The sequence below is a fragment of the Lactuca saligna genome, chromosome 9 (assembly GCF_052625555.1).
Source record: "Lactuca saligna cultivar CGN05327 chromosome 9, ASM5262555v1, whole genome shotgun sequence".
Lineage (NCBI taxonomy): Eukaryota > Viridiplantae > Streptophyta > Magnoliopsida > Asterales > Asteraceae > Lactuca > Lactuca saligna.
Window position 1 is genome coordinate 45615846 of NC_136425.1, and position 15821 is coordinate 45631666.

The 15821-nt window shown below is 47.8% G+C and overlaps 1 protein-coding gene across 1 annotated transcript; it reads left to right on the forward strand.

Annotated features, from left to right (window-relative positions):
- The first annotated feature begins 11205 nt into the window (after positions 1 to 11205).
- LOC145016298 (uncharacterized) lies at positions 11206 to 11571 on the forward strand. The gene has a single exon (XM_078974663.1). The coding sequence runs from the start codon at positions 11206 to 11208 to the stop codon at positions 11569 to 11571; it is 366 nt and encodes a 121-aa protein (XP_078830789.1).
- The last annotated feature ends 4250 nt before the right edge of the window (positions 11572 to 15821 follow it).

The following is a 15821-nucleotide window of genomic DNA, read 5'->3' on the forward strand; positions in this document are numbered from 1 at the left end:
CCCGGTAATCAATGCACATCCAGTGTGAACCATCCTTCTTCTTTACAAACAGAATAGGCGCTCCCCACAGCGAGCTGCTCGGCCGAATAAACCCTTTCCCCAGCAGCTCCTGAAGCTGCGAGGATAACTCTTGCATCTCTGGAGGTGCAAGACGATAAGGCACCTTAGCGATAGGCACGGCCCCCGGGACCAAATCAATACCGAACTCTACTTGCCTCACAGGAGGCACACCCGACAACTCCTCTGGAAAAACATCCGGGAATTCTCGCACTATAGGAACCTCCTCCACTGACCTAGGCCTCGTGGAATCAACCCGTGTATCTGACACATATGCCACAAAACCCTTACAGCCCTGCTGTAGACACTATCTCACCCTAGCGGCCAAACAAAATGCCGATCCAGAATACGTACCCTCGCCGTACACTGTAAGAACTCCCCCACTAGGGCCTCGTATGGTCACTAGTTGTCGCTCGCAGTCGATAACCGCACCGAACCTGCACAACCAGTCCATGCCCACAATAACACAAACATCCCCCATGGAAATAGGAACCAAATCAATCGGGAACTCAACGCCGAAAATCTCGAGTATGCACCCACGGATCACCTCCGTGGCATATATCGCCTTCTCGTCAGCTATGGAAACTCTCAGAGGCCGACTCAGCGCCTCACGACTAACACTGATGTGCTGACTAAAAGCCAAAGATACAAAAGACCGACTCGCACCCGAGTCAAATAATACCAAGGCAGGTACAGAATTCACAAGAAAAGTACCTACGCATAACATAATATAAGCATAATATTTCAACATTCCAATAAATACACGAAAGAATACATACCAGCCACGACATCGGGCGTTGCGTGGACCTCCTCCGCGGTCAACTGAAACGCTCTCCCACGTGCCCTCGGCGCCTCGGCCTTCACTGGCCGACTCCCGGTAGCTCTGATGGCGGCAGGGGCAGATCCCTGAAGTGCTCCCTGGGCTGATCCCCGCAACTGTGGACATTCTGCCTTCCGGTGTTCGATCTGGTTGCAGTGAAAACATACTGCAAACCCCTTGGGGCAGTCCTTGGCCATATGCCCCTCCTTGCCACATTTGTAGCAAGATCCAGCTCTACACGCTCCATCATGACCCTTGCCGCACTTTCCACAAGTGCGGCCCTTCTGGCTTCCTGATTTGGGATCAGCGGGCTTGGCCCGCTTGGCTGCCGGCTGGAATTGTGCCGGTCGCCGATCGCCGATCCCTCCCCTGAGACTCAGCCTCCTCCCTAGTCTGAGTCTCCAGCTCGATTTCCCTCTTCCAGGCATTTGCCTGAAGCTCAGCAAATGTCCGGTATGAGGAGTTCGCCACGAACTCCCGAATGTCTCGCCTCAATATACTCAAATACTGGCTCATATGTGCCTGCTTAGTGGACACGTGCTCAGGGCAGAACATCGCCCTCTCGTGAAACATCCTGGTAATCACCGTAACGGACTCAGTGTTCTGCTTGAGGGTCAAAAACTCCTGGGCCAAACACTCCCTCTCCACCTGGGGAACATACTCATATCGGAACATGGCAGTGAACCTCTCCCAAGTCACTGCCGCAAGCTCAGCAGGCGAAAAGTGTGTTGTCACAAACTTCCACCAGTCCTTCGCTCCCAAGCGAAGCTGGTTCAGCGCGAACCGTACTCTCAAATGCTCAGGAGATGAGCAAGTGAAGAAACACCCCTCTATGTCATAAATCCATCTCATAGCCACCACCGGGTCCTGGGTCCCATCAAACTCTGGTGGTTTCGTGTTGCTGAACTCCCAGAACAGCAATGCGTCACCACCCTGCGGCCTAGCAGCAGCAACAGCTGCGGTGGCCGCCGCGACAGCAGCCTCAGAAAGAGCAGCATAACACTCGTCGAAAGTCCCAATCAGCGTGGTCTTAATAGACACGAACATCTCTGGTATCTCTTCCCTGATGATCACAGCCACCTCCTCATGAATGATCTGTCGGATCTCCTCATCACTAGCCCCGACACCCTCCGGCATATGACGTGTCTTCACCATGATCAACCTCTGAAATACAACATATGATAAATTAGAATCCGCTCGAGCATACTTACACTCGACAACTCATCCCTCCTTGATCCTTGGCATTTCGAAGATTCTTACTCGGACCGTACACTGCCCCGGTGCTTTCAGTAGTATGGGCCCAATACTACTATCCACACCGTTTCAGTATACACCCGAAATCCTCCTCTTCGAATCCTAATTTCCAAGTACTCTATCACTTTCTAACAGATCTCTCATAAGCTCCTCGCTGCAACCTATTCTCTCTCAAACATCTCATAGCAGCACACCTCTCCCTAGGCTAAGGCATCACAAATCAGGGCACTCTAGTCCTAATAGGAATACCTAGCCTACTTTAGCAAGAGAATACATCATAACAATCTCATAAGTATATAATATAAGGGTATTTTGGGAAATCACCGTTCGGGCGCTGACTGATCGTACACACGTTTCTCCTCTTAATTTCTCTAGAAATCTTTTACTTTTATAAAATTTTGTTTTTCTTTTTGAAAATATTTTCCAAATCCTCAGTTTGAGTTCAAATACTCCCGAAGGTGTACCCGAATCCCTCAAACCAAGGCTCTGATACCAAATTGTAACACCGTAAATTTCAAAACAAAATTTTCAAATTTTTATAAAACATAATTCATTTAATATTCAGAAAACAACCATATTTAATCATTCAATCCCAGTAATACAAAATCCCAAGATCTCAAAATCATAATTCCATGCGTGTGTACAGATCAAGCCGGCGCCTTCCCACGGTCGTCACTAGTACCTAAAACAAATAACATCAAACACTGTAAGCACAAAGCTTAGTGAGTTCCCCAAAATACCATATATAACACATATTAGCCTCTCGAGGCTATAACTCTGTGGGTTCGTGCACCCAAACTCTATGAACCCTCAGGTTCTAACTCTGTGAACCTTCCGGTTCTAAATCTGTAACATGCACAGCATAAATCACATAGAAGTAATGCAGTACAACACATAACAAACATAGCATACAAATACTCTGTCACATAACTCTGGTTACCTACTCAAGGTAAAGTATAGTGAGAAGACTCACCTCGCGTATGTCGGTAATTCGTAAATCCCTGAAATCACTAGTGCTCGATCTCCCGAGCTATAGTCCTCCTATAACATAATTCATCTCTAATTAACACTTTCCCAACTAAGGTTGACCATCACTTAACAAGTCAACATAGGTCAACACTGGTCAATGGTCAACGGTCAACTTTGACCGGACTCGGCAAGTCTAAGCGTATACACTGATTTCCCTGGGATCCTCTCTTGACACGTCGAGTATTCTCCTAACTCGACGAGTTCCACCTGGCATGAGTTGTGGGGCCACCACGACTCAACTCGCCGAGTCTCAAGAACAACTGAGCGAGTCCCAACTTGACTCAGTCCACCTGTCAACCCACTCTGACTCTCCCTGACTCACTGAGTCAAACCCTCAACTCGGCAAGACCACTCGCTGTGTGGTGCTGGGCAATATTCATGCTACTCGCCGAGTCTGTTCTTCGGACTCGGCGAGTCCATGCCATGCAATGACTCAAACTCGTCTCCTGGAGTGAGAGCGGGAATTTGTGTATAGATCTATATGGGTTTGACACCCGCACCTTCGTTGTTCGCTACAGCTAGACCGGTCAATCTAGGGTGACAAATGTCTTGGATCACAACGAGGGCGCCTGAGAAACGCCAAAACAGGTTACTGTCATATCAGTATGGTTATAACAACTCACTAGAATATGTTATGTTATCTAGAAATTAATGCAAAAAAAACCTCACAAATAAAATTTGGCACATTGTGTTGACTACCCCGCGCATGGTAGTGATGGTCCGCATTCGTTGTGTTGACTTTCCTTTTCACCTTGCATAGAATGTCCACAATCTCCATGTTGATTTCTTACACTTAACAAGTATTAGAGTCTTGATACTGCTATTTTAACCATAAGAAAACATAGGATTTTCTGGGAGAAAAGCTTGTAAACATTTTTTTTAAACGACAAACTAACACACACATATACAAGTATACACAGTCGAAACCAGAACTTACAAACATTTTATAGCGGAAAATATAGGATTTTCTGGAGAGAACAATTTTATACGATTTCGATACGATAAACTAGAACGCACACTCAATTATATCCGATAAGAAAAACAAGATTTACAACTGTATTCTTTATGAAAATAGTTGATTTTCTAGAAACCTTTGGCTATTGTTACTCAAAAGAACTATTCTTGAACACAGCTCGTCCTTACAAACTACTCTATTCTTTTAATCACTCCTTATAAGGATGAACCAGAATAACGACATGCACACAAATACCATGATTTTCCAAGCAAGGCTTCAAACGATTTCATAGACAATATCGGATTTTCTGAAAGTACAATGAGGACGATTCTAAACAAGTGTGAAACTATTTTATACAAAAATACTTATGAACTCACCAACTCTTTTGCTAACACTTTTCAAAATGACTTGTATTCTCATGGATTTAGTAAGTAGGTGATATGGGACGCGGATGCAGGACTATTTAGGTGTAGTTGTAATTTTTCTGCTTATGTCTCTTTTATGTAATTCGATGGAAAAATACAATGTATAAACAATGTAAGTTTATTATCTCAATGTATGATGTTTGGATTATTTTGTTTCATTTATATTCAATTGTTATAATATTGCACAATGAAATCACCCGCCTTCGGACGTTTCCACCGTCTGGTCCGGGGGAGTGACATTATGGAGGAGAGATTCAGGGCATTCAGGGCTAAGGTTGTTGCGGGTTAGGTTGGGGCCCGAACTCCCTCATTCCGGGAGTTCAAGGCGTTCGGGGCGCCGGAGTTTTTCGGGGTCAGGTACCCCCTTGTTAGCCGACACTGGGTGGCGGATATCAAAAATGCCAAGCACACAATTTCTTCCCCGGATGCGGCAAAGGTTGGATTTGCGTCTTGCACGCTGAGAGACAGGACACGAGATTAGTGGGGCAAGGTTACTAGTCAGGTAGGAGCACCCGAGGTGGTTGAGATGACATGGGTTGAGTTTATCCAAAGGTTTGATTTGGAGTTTGCACCAGCCATTGAGGTGCATAGGATGGTGAAGGAGTTCCAGGAACTCCAGCAGACCACCGATACTGTGGCGGAGATCACCACCAACTTTTGTGAGGGATGATATCCGGGAATTGTTTAGCTTTACAGGGTTCAAACCCGTGAATGAAATGGTGGAAAAGGCCCGGGAATGGGAGATGGAGTTAGACTTCCGCACCAAGCGGAAGCCGGAGCAGGCACAGGCAGCAGTGGGTCAGGCTAAGGAGCCTAAGATTTCAGACACTTCCAGCAGGGGCCAGTAGGGCCGGGGTAGGTGTGCCAAGTGCGGGAGATTGCACAGTGGGGTTTGTTGGGCAGCAGGGATATTAGGATGTTACTCTTGTGTTCAACAGGGCCACATGAGCAGGGATTGCCCCAAGAAGGGCTTGATATGTTTGCACTACAACTAGACTGGACATAAAAAGGCCGACTGTCCGAGGTTGCAGGGAGGGGTAGGGCCGTAGGAGTAGTGTCGGTGCCTGCACCCGCCACACTGAGGATCACCGACGGCCACCCTACTAAGGTGGAAGCCTCGATGATGAAGAGTCGTGCAGTTTAGCTGACTACCAATGTGGCTCGGGTAACACTATACGTTGTGGCTGGTACGTGTCTATTATTCTCTGTTCTTATTACATGTATGACTTATGTGTACTTTATACTTGTATAGGGTCCTTTTTGGTTAATGGTATGTGATGGCGTGCCTAGAGCAATACAGCAGAACCGCATCTAGCCCAAAAGTCGGGCATGCCAACTAGGGTCAGCCCAATAGGCTTAGCGCCCGATGGCGTCCCCGGGAGCGAAGCGCGTAGGCGGAAGTCTCGCACCCGCCAAGATGCACTCCTTGCTCCAAGCCAAAAGATACGGTCAGGAGACAAACAGCAGGATCAGAGCATTACCGTCGGAGCCAATGAGAGCGCTCTAGCAGTTGAAGGTGCATGACCCTCTAATCAGCGCCTCTAATCCTGTCTCCCCAAAAGCGATCCTGTCTGGTACGGCTCAGGCAAGAGCGCTAGGTATAAAAGGATGTGCTTTTAGGCCTGTGTGGTAAGTTCTCTAGGCTTTCTAGAGACAATATACACAAACCCTAAAACACCCTCTAACTTGACCATCAGAGTGTTCTTCCGGGAGCTCCTCCCGGAAAGCGGCTGACAGGCTCTGTTCTTTGTGATCTTGCAGTGATAGCTAGACGTTCGAGAGAAGTTTGAGGATAGAGAAAGAGCAAGGTCACATCATTTGGCGCCATCCGTTTGTGAGACAAAGAACACAAGGGAAAAGCACAAAAGCAAACGTCAATGGCGTCCAACGGAAGTGAGGGATGACCGACCATTCTCATACATCCCATGACGGCGTTGGATGAAACACCACCGCCTACAATGGTCAACAGGGCCATTTTAGGCGAAGGATGTTCTACAAAATTCGCCGGAAATGTTCCACAACCGCCGCTTTCTCAGCAAGGAACGACTCCGGTGGGGCCACTTCCGTCTACACACCTTCAGATGCCACCATTCTTTGCACCGCCGCTGCAACAGGCACAACCGGTCCACTCAACAACACTTCCATCGAGTCACGTTTTCAACATCTCACCGTCGTTTGCAACGCCATCGTCAATCTAGATGACGGGTGGATAGAGTTCAATGACCTCGTTACCACCACTGGCGCAAACCATGATAAACCACCCACCACCCATCTACCTGATGGTCGGTACACCCTTTCTCCACCAGTTATCCCCTTTAGCTGCCATTCCAGCCATACCCCTTTTGATGGACCAAGTCCTGGCTACCTCACACAGCCACCGCATGGCATGAACCCTCAATACCAATAGGGAGTGTTGATTGTCCCAGGCCAAGATGGTTTTTCTCGTAGTGTGACCTCTCCATTTGTTAAAGAGTTGTTGGATTATAAAATACCGAACACAGCAAAGCTCCCAACGCTCAAAACATACAACGGAACCACCGACCCGAATAGCCACATCGACACGTACGAATAGATGATGACGTCGTTGAAACTTAACGAGAGGTTCTGGTGCACGTACTTTCCGATGACCCTTGATGGTAACGCTGACACGTGGTTCAAGATGTTGCAACCAGTTAGTATTTCAAACTTTGCTCAGCTTAAGTACCTCTTTCTTACCAACTTCATGTAGTTACGAAAGTACAAGGGAGATTCTGATTCAATCATAGGCTGTAAACAGAAAGAGGGCGAAATTGTACGAGAATATTTTACAAGGTTCATAAATGCTACGTTGGATGAACCGGGACACGATGAAGGGCTCATAGCTAGCGCCTTTACATGGGGGCTCTTTCCAGGCCCTTTTTCGCAAAAATACATGGGAAAGAAGCTCTTAACACGGGCCGAATTTAAGGAAAGGGTAGAGCAGTATCTACGGCAGGAAGATGGCGAGGCAGCCAAGCAGGCCTACTTGCATGCCAAGGCGACCAGACATCACAACCCGGGTCACATGGATTTTCGGGGAGGGGGGGGGGAATAAACACTATGGCTAGACAAGAAGATCACGATCGCGTTTTAGACCGTTTGCCAAGGACGACAGATGCGGTCGCCGCCTAGAAGTGTACACGGTGTCCGAGAAACAGGAGTCGGCCAAGTCACCCAAGAACCAATACTGTGAATATCACAAGAGTAAGACGCACGATACGGCTAACTATTCGATATTAAAGAAAGAGATTGAAGAGAAGCAACTCAAAGGAGATCTGGTGGAAGTAGCGTGAAGCCTGCGTGCCAAGTTTGATGCTGAAAACGCCAAGGGCACACCTCGTGAGGGGATCCAACCCAAGGAGATATTCATGATACGAAGTAAGAGAAGCACGGAAGAACAACGGGGGGAGCAGGAGATCGCCAAAATTTCAGCACGCACACTCACGTTCTCCGTCCAAGACCCCCGGCCGGAAGGATGGAGGGGTGACAACCCGCTGGTGATACAAGACTCCATCAGGGATGTAACTATACCTAGGGTCTATGTTGACACCGGGAGTTCGACAGACATCATCTATGAGCATTGCTTCCAGCTCCTCCCAGACCGTTGGAAGGATGGCCCACGACCAGGAGGCTAGTAGGATTCACCGGTCATAGCCTATGACTGTTGGGCACAATCCACCTCCCCCTGACCATTACTAGCCACGACAAATAGCAAAAGAAAACTGCCTTGATAGATTTCATGGTCATTTGACATTCAGCAGAACATAATATCATTCTGGGAAGAACAACTCTCTTGAAGCTGGGGGCAATACCATCAACTATGCATAGGATCATGAAGTTCGACACCTCAATGGGCGCGGCTACGGTGTTGGCCATCCCACCTAAAGAATTGCAATGTTATACAGTATGAAGCCGCCAGAGATGACCAAAGAGACCAAGAGGCCCAAACACAACCCCGTGAAAGGGAAGGAGGTAATCAATGAAAGATACTCCGACCGGCCAGTCAGCATTGGATGCGATCTCCTAAGTCACACAAGAAGAGCATTGGTTGACTTGCTCAAACAATACAAACATGTGTTTGCATGGACTCCTACTGACATGGTAGGGGTAGAAAGGAAGGTCATCGGGCATAAACTTGTAATTAAACCAAGCGTAAAAGAGGTTAAGCAGAAAAAGAGAGTCCAGGGAGGAGACCGTAATAGGGCAATTAATGCAGAAGTGGCCAAGCTGGCAGAAGCCGGGATAGTGCGGGAGGCAATATTACTGACATGGATCGCGAACCCAGTTATGGTCTGCAAGCAAGATGGGTCGTGGCGTATGTGCATAGACTTTTCCGACTTAAATAAGGCATGCCCTAAAGATTGCTACCCCTTCTCGGAGATTGATCAGAAAGTGGAATCGTTACAAGGGTTTAAGCTAAAGTGTTTTTTGGATGCATAGAAAGGGTATCATCAGATTTTGATGAGCAAAGAAGATGAGGAGAAAACAGCCTTCTACACGGATCATGGCACTTTCTGCTACACCAAGATGCCTTTCGGCTTAAAGAATGCAGGAGCCACATATTAGCGCCTGGTCGACTCGATATTTGCTAAACAAATCAACTGAAACATCGAGGTATATGTGGACGACATGGTGATTAAGAGCCCGCATGAAGACAAGATGTTGCAAGATATTGACGAGACTTTCCGAACCCTAGAGGCGGTAAAGATGAAACTGAACCCAACCAAATGTACGTTTGGGGTGGAAGAGGGACAGTTCCTAGGATACTACGTCACCAGGCAAGGTATCCAGCCCATCCCGACCAAAGTCGATGAATTCGTCGAGACACCAACCCCAAACTCCCTCAGGGATGCACAGGGTCTGAACAGGAAACTTACAGCTCTAAGCAGGTTCATTTCGAAGTCCGCTGACAAGTCCATGCCGTTATTCCACACATTGAAGGGATGCATTGAGAAGAGCAATTTCCAATGGACGAATGAAGCAGAAAAAGTGCTCCAAAGAATCAAGGAAGCGCTACATGAATTACCCACACTGGCCAGCCCTATCCCTGGAAAGACGTTACAAGTGTACCTCTCGACATCAGGCGAAGTGATATCTTCAGTATTAACTGTAGAAAGGGAAGGGGAACAAAGACCGGTATACTTTGTTAGTAGAGCGCTGCAAGGACCGGAACTCAACTATCCCACGCTGGAGAGGCTGGTCCTGGCGCTCATCTATGTGGCGCGACGACTAAGGCGCTACTTTCAAGCACACCAGATCAAGGTGCTCATGAGTTACCCTATCAAACAGATACTGCTCAAGCCGGAGACGTCGGGCCAGCTGGCGAAGTGGTCGATCGAACTGAGAGAGCACGACATAAATTACCACCCAAGGACAAGTATCAAGCGACAAGCGCTAGCCGATTTCTTACTAGAAATTCGAGACGGAGGGGACCCGACCAAAGAAAAAGTGTGGGCAGTTGAAGGGGCCCCGGCTGATAATAGTTCATGGAATTTGTATACGGATGGGGCATCTAGCAGGGAAGGCTCAGGGGCAGGGCTGATCCTGACCAGCTCGGAAGGAAAAGAGGTAACCTACGCCCTCGATTTCAATTTCCACATGTCAAACAACAAAGCGGAGTACGAAGCACTGCTCGCAGGATTGCATCTAGCCAAGCAGATGGGTGTGAACGTTGTAATGGCCCTAACCGACTCGAGGCTAGCAGCAAACCAGGTTAATGGGAGTTTTGAGGTAAGAGATCGAAGAATGGGAAAGTATGTAAAGATGGTGAAACAATTGGTAGGATCATTCGGGCAGTTTACAATCAAGCAGATACCTAGGAGTTAAAACAAGAGGGCAAATGCTTTAAGTAAGTTGGCATCCACGTGCTTCGACCACCTGTCGAAGAAGGTCCTGGTAGAGGTACTCCGTGAAAGAAGTATAGACGAGCAACAGGTGAACGCCCTGGCCCCAGCCAGGCCCACGTAGATGACACCGTTCTGGGAGTACCTACAGAGGGGGTGTTGCCAGACGATCATGGCGAGGCTAGGAAGATACGTATAAAAGAGCCTTCGTACGTAATGGTTAACGGAAAATTATACAAGAAAGGGTTCACGAACCCATGGCTAAAGTGTGTGGACCAAGCCAAAGGGAGAGAGATGTTACAGGAAGCACACTCAAGCCAGATAGGTGCACACGAAGGGGCACGGGCTTTAACGGGCAAGGTGTTGCAAATGGGGGTATATTGGCTGACGATACAGCAAGATGCGATAGAAATGACCAGGAAATGTAGGGAGTGTCAGTCTTACGCCCCAGTCCAAGTGAACCCCACGGTGCCACTGCATAACATATCCAGCCCGTGGCCATTCTACCAATGGGGCATAGATATAGTAGGTCCATTCCCAGAAGCGCCAGGAAAGCTAAAGTATATGGTGGTGGCCGTGGACTACTTCACAAAATGGATCGAAGCGGAGCCACTGACGTGCATATCGGGGAGACACATGATAAAATTTGTATGGAAGAACATCATGGCAAGATTTCGGACACCTAAAGTTCTTGTCAGTGATAACGGCCTACAGTTTGTTGAGAACCCGTTCAGAGAATGGTGCACTACCAAAGGGATAAGCCAATGTTTCACATCGGTAGCACACCCACAAGCGAACGAATAGATGGAGGTATCCAATCGAACCATTGTGAATGGAATCAAGAAGAGGGTGGGCAAAGCAAAAGGGAATTGGGCGGAGGAGATACCGATGGTGTTGTGGTCGTACAGAACTACACCACAAACAAGCACGAAGGAAACCCCTTTCAGCCTGACGTATGGGACAGAGGCCATGCTCCCCATGGAGGTGGCAGTGAACACACTGAGGGCGGCCAACAAGGATGAAGAAGGCAACGCACAAGACCTAAGGATAAACCTAGATATCCAAGAGGAAAAGCGTGAAAATTTTGGAATGCGCCAAGCTGCATACAAGCATGCAACAGAAAGGTACTACAATCAAAGAGTAAAGGAAAAAAGCGTTCTGAGTTGGTGAATACGTGTTGAGGAAAAATGAAGCAAGTCGAGCCCATCCCCAGGGAAAATTAGGCCCAACATGGGAAGGCCCATATAGAGTCACAGAAGCAAACAGAAATGGCGCATGTGTGTTAGAAACAATGGAAGGAAGGCAGATTCCAAGAATGTGGAACGCTAGGAACTTGAAGAAGTATTTCTTTTAAACAAGAAGCAGGGAAAGAGAAGCAATGCCAGCTGATCGATGTACTGCTTAGTGTAGCACATCCCAAGTACTTAGAGTACATATGTCCATGCTTAGTGACATGAGTTTAATACTTAGTGTATTTAAAAGTCCGCGGTCAATGTAGAATGATAATGCAATTGTTGATCTTTGATACTTAGTGTATTAATTTATAACGATTGAATGTTCACATGCAAAACTCGATCGTTGGGTTCTAAGAGTGCCCAATACTGACACTTAGTGTATCAACGATAGCATGGGAAAAACGAAATGCCTAGCGCATCAGGGCGCTGTATTTCCTAAATAATGTATAATAAACAAGCAAGCAAAACGATAAGCAAAGCGAGCAAAAAACAGACAATGCTTAGAGCATACAAAATACGCATCCGGGAAAATAAAACATTGTTTTTAAAAGTCCAAACATTAGACAAGTTAGAAGAATCAAAACCTAAACCAACTAAGTAGACAAATTTTCACACCCCAGGAAGGGTAGCACATGATGCTGGGGCACCCCCCCCCCCCCCCGACATCAACCTCAACTACCGGCACAATTTCCTGACCCATCACACTTTCTGGAGTACCCTCAGAACCACCAAAAGAACATAACTCCCGAAGAACTTCAATGCCTAACTCCCCCAAACCCAATAGAGATGCATGATCCATACTGGCGAAAGACAAAGGAGCATTGTTTACACTAACCGCAGGACCAACTGAAGAAGCACCAGCAACTACCTCCCCACCACGAACACCAGCAGAAGTCTTCTGAAGGGACTCAGCCCCAGCCACAAACGCAACATGGCAGATGAAGCATATGGCATTGGTAAAATCGGGATGCTTAATCAACTTATCAACAATACAAACAACAAGACACACCAACCAATCCAGGCCTCGACGAGAAGCGTCCATATCCAACTGTAGCAACGACACAAGCTTGTCAGTTGTCACGATCAGCGGCATCACGCTCAAGATTCTCCACATGAATCATCAAACCCTCATTCATCTGTGTAAGGGAGTCAACCTTGGCCTCCAACACGGCTCTGGATTCATCAAGGACGTTATTCTCAGACGCTAGCAACTCGCACTTCTTCTCAGATAAATGAAGATCATCACCAAGCTCGCTAAGACGGCGCTCCAGACTTGCCACACATGATCCACAGGCGGCATGCGCGATCTCCATCTCACCAAGGGTATGGACGCACCGGGAACCTGCAACAATATAAAACATGGGATGCGCGGAAGCGTAGGCCATATTGTGAGCAAGGGCAGGGTTACCCATCACCTCCATATCTCCAACTGCAGCTGGAGGAAAGGCGTGGCGCGAAAATTCCAAAGCATGGGAGCGCACAGAGAGTCGAGAGTCATTGCGAAGATCCCAGGATGGAACAAAAACAGTAGACTCAGAAGCACCATCTCCAGAACCACCATCCTTGGAGACTGCAGCTTGTCCAGGGACACCAAAACCTTTTTTTGGGGAGAGATTTGAAGGAACAAACAGAACACTTGGAGAAGGAATAGAAGAGAAGTCTGAAATAATGGGCTGTTCAGTCGCCCTGTTGATCCCTTTAGACTGTTTCGTGTCCTTATCGGGGATCACTACCACACTAGTTGGTGTGGAACTCATAGAAGTCAGCATGCAAGAAAATTTGCGCCTAGTATGTACCCTCTTGGTATCAGTGGGCGCGCCAGTAACTGGCTGACCCATGGCTTGTACAGCCTTTCGTTTCGCCTGCATCCATCGGACATCAGCGATGACTCCCTCCTTGATGTCCTCACTATCCTCCATGGATGAAGAAGGAACGCCACCCAGGGGCATGACAGCAGAAATGGGGTGAGCATGCAGTGGATTCTCCTTAGACGCCGATGAACTTGTCGGAGGAACGGGAGGGGTAGCGGTTAGAGCATGCTGATCCATCTGGTGAGGTGGAGGAAGCCGATCGACCAGATCCACTCGTGAAACTCCAACTTGCCCCGATAACATTTTCTCAGCACTTAGGGAAAGCATAACGGAAATATAAATAACACAGGAGTAATAAGGGGATGAAAAGGAAAAGAGGGATACAACACTCACCATCAACGAAGGAGAAGAACATCGCCATTTTTCCATGCAGCCTCCAAGAGGGGCTCATCCCTACCCTAGAAAGAAGCGCCTCAGAGTAATCTTCAGCGGATACCTGCACACTCTTCAAATAGTCGGCGACACCCTGGTTGCGGGGAAAGAGCTTAGGGATGGTATCGGCGAAAGCATTGGCACGATAGTGACCACTCCTAACCAGCTCTTGATTCACCCACAACCATTTATCCTGCCAGTTTTTGGGGGTACGCCTGTCGGGAACTAAGGCGTGTCCCCCTCGCTGGACCGAGAAGGTGCATTTATCTCCGGTAACACAGAATCGAAAGAAAAACTTGAAGACAAAGTAATCCGGAAGATACCTATTAGCCCTACATATCATTTCAAACATGACCACTTTGTTAACTGCATTAGGAGTCAACATCTGAAGACTGCAACCATCTTTCTGGAGGACCTCCTCCTGAAAATCCGTTAGAGGAAAGTGTATACCAGCATCTAGGGTTTTCAAGTAAACCCCAATCTTACCAGGGGAGGGGAAGAGATGCTAGAGCCAGGAGAGGGAAACTCCACACCCTCTAAGGAAGACAAGCCATAAGTGATTTCCAACTGACGATACTCAGTGGCGGATGGAATGATTCCGGGAAGGTTTGCCATGAAAGAAAAATAGAAGATAAACACAAAGAGGAGAAGGAGGAACAGATGAGGCAAGAGAAACCGTCCAAATACCCTTATAAAGAAGTGGAGGAGGTTGGACATTTAAATCTCCAACACAATGATGTAACTACCAGTCATCATGCGCAGTCACGTCGCCATTAAGGACGGAGTGGCAGATAAAGAAAAACCAGCACGCGTCAGCTAATTAACCCCATAACGTCGTAACTAGCACTGCAACGCTACGCCTACTGGACTGGGGGACTTGATGGCGTGCCTAGGGCAGCACAGTAGAACCGCATCTAGCCCAAAAGTCGGGCACACCAACTAGGCTCAGCCCAGCACGCTTTGCGCCCACTGGCGTCCCCGGGAGTGAAGCGCGCAGGCGGAAGGCTCGTGCCCGCCAAGAGGTGCTCCTTGCTCCAAGCCAAAAGATACAGTTAGGAGACAAACAACAAGATCAGATCATTACCGTCGGAGCCAATGAGAGCGCTCTAGCGGTTGAAGGCGCATGACCCTCCAATCAGCGCCTCTGATCCTGTCTCCCCAAAAGCGATCCTCTCTGATACGGCTCAGGCAGGAGCGCTAGGTATAAAAGGATGTGCTCTCAGTCCTACGAGGTAAGTTCCCTGGGATTTCTAGAGAGAATATACACAAACCCTTAAACACCCTCTAACTTGACCGTCGGAGCGTTCTTCCGGGAGCTCCTCCCGGAAAGCGGCTGACAGCCTCTATTCTTTGTGATCTTGCAGTGATAGCTAGATGTTCGAGAGAAGTTTTCGGATAGAGAAAGAGCAACCTCACATCAGTATGTCTGCTCATGTTTTTTTTTATTCGAGTGCTAACCGATCATTTATGTCACTTGCGCTTAGCAAGAAATTCTGGGACACACCGGGAACTTTGGATTCCCGGCTCGAGGTAGAGATTGCAGATGACCGCACTATGAGTGTTGCGAGGGTGTATCAGGATTACGTACTAAATGTGTTGGGTGACAGGTTTTTCGTGGATCTGGTCCCGATACCGTTGCGAGGGTTGAAGGTGATTGTCTGGATGGATTGGTTGGGGGCCAACAGGGCCATGATTGATTGTGAGCATCAGTTGGTGAGGGTTCGAACCCAAAGTGGGGGAGAGCTGGTTATTCATGGTGAGAGGACCTCGCAAGGGGCAACTCTCTATTCGGCTGCGAGGGCTAAGAGATTTTGTACTAGTGATGTACGGGATTTTTGCTTATATCTCCGATACGAGGGTTGAGACCGAGACGGATGTGGGCAGTGTGCCAGTTGTACAGGAATTTTGGTCTTGGGTGTCGCTTCGATAGCAAAGACACCAT

Coding starts and splice junctions, on each gene's coding strand:
- LOC145016298 (XM_078974663.1), top strand. CDS start 11,206: ATGGAGGTATCCAATCGAACCATTGTGAATGGAATCAAGAAGAGGGTG.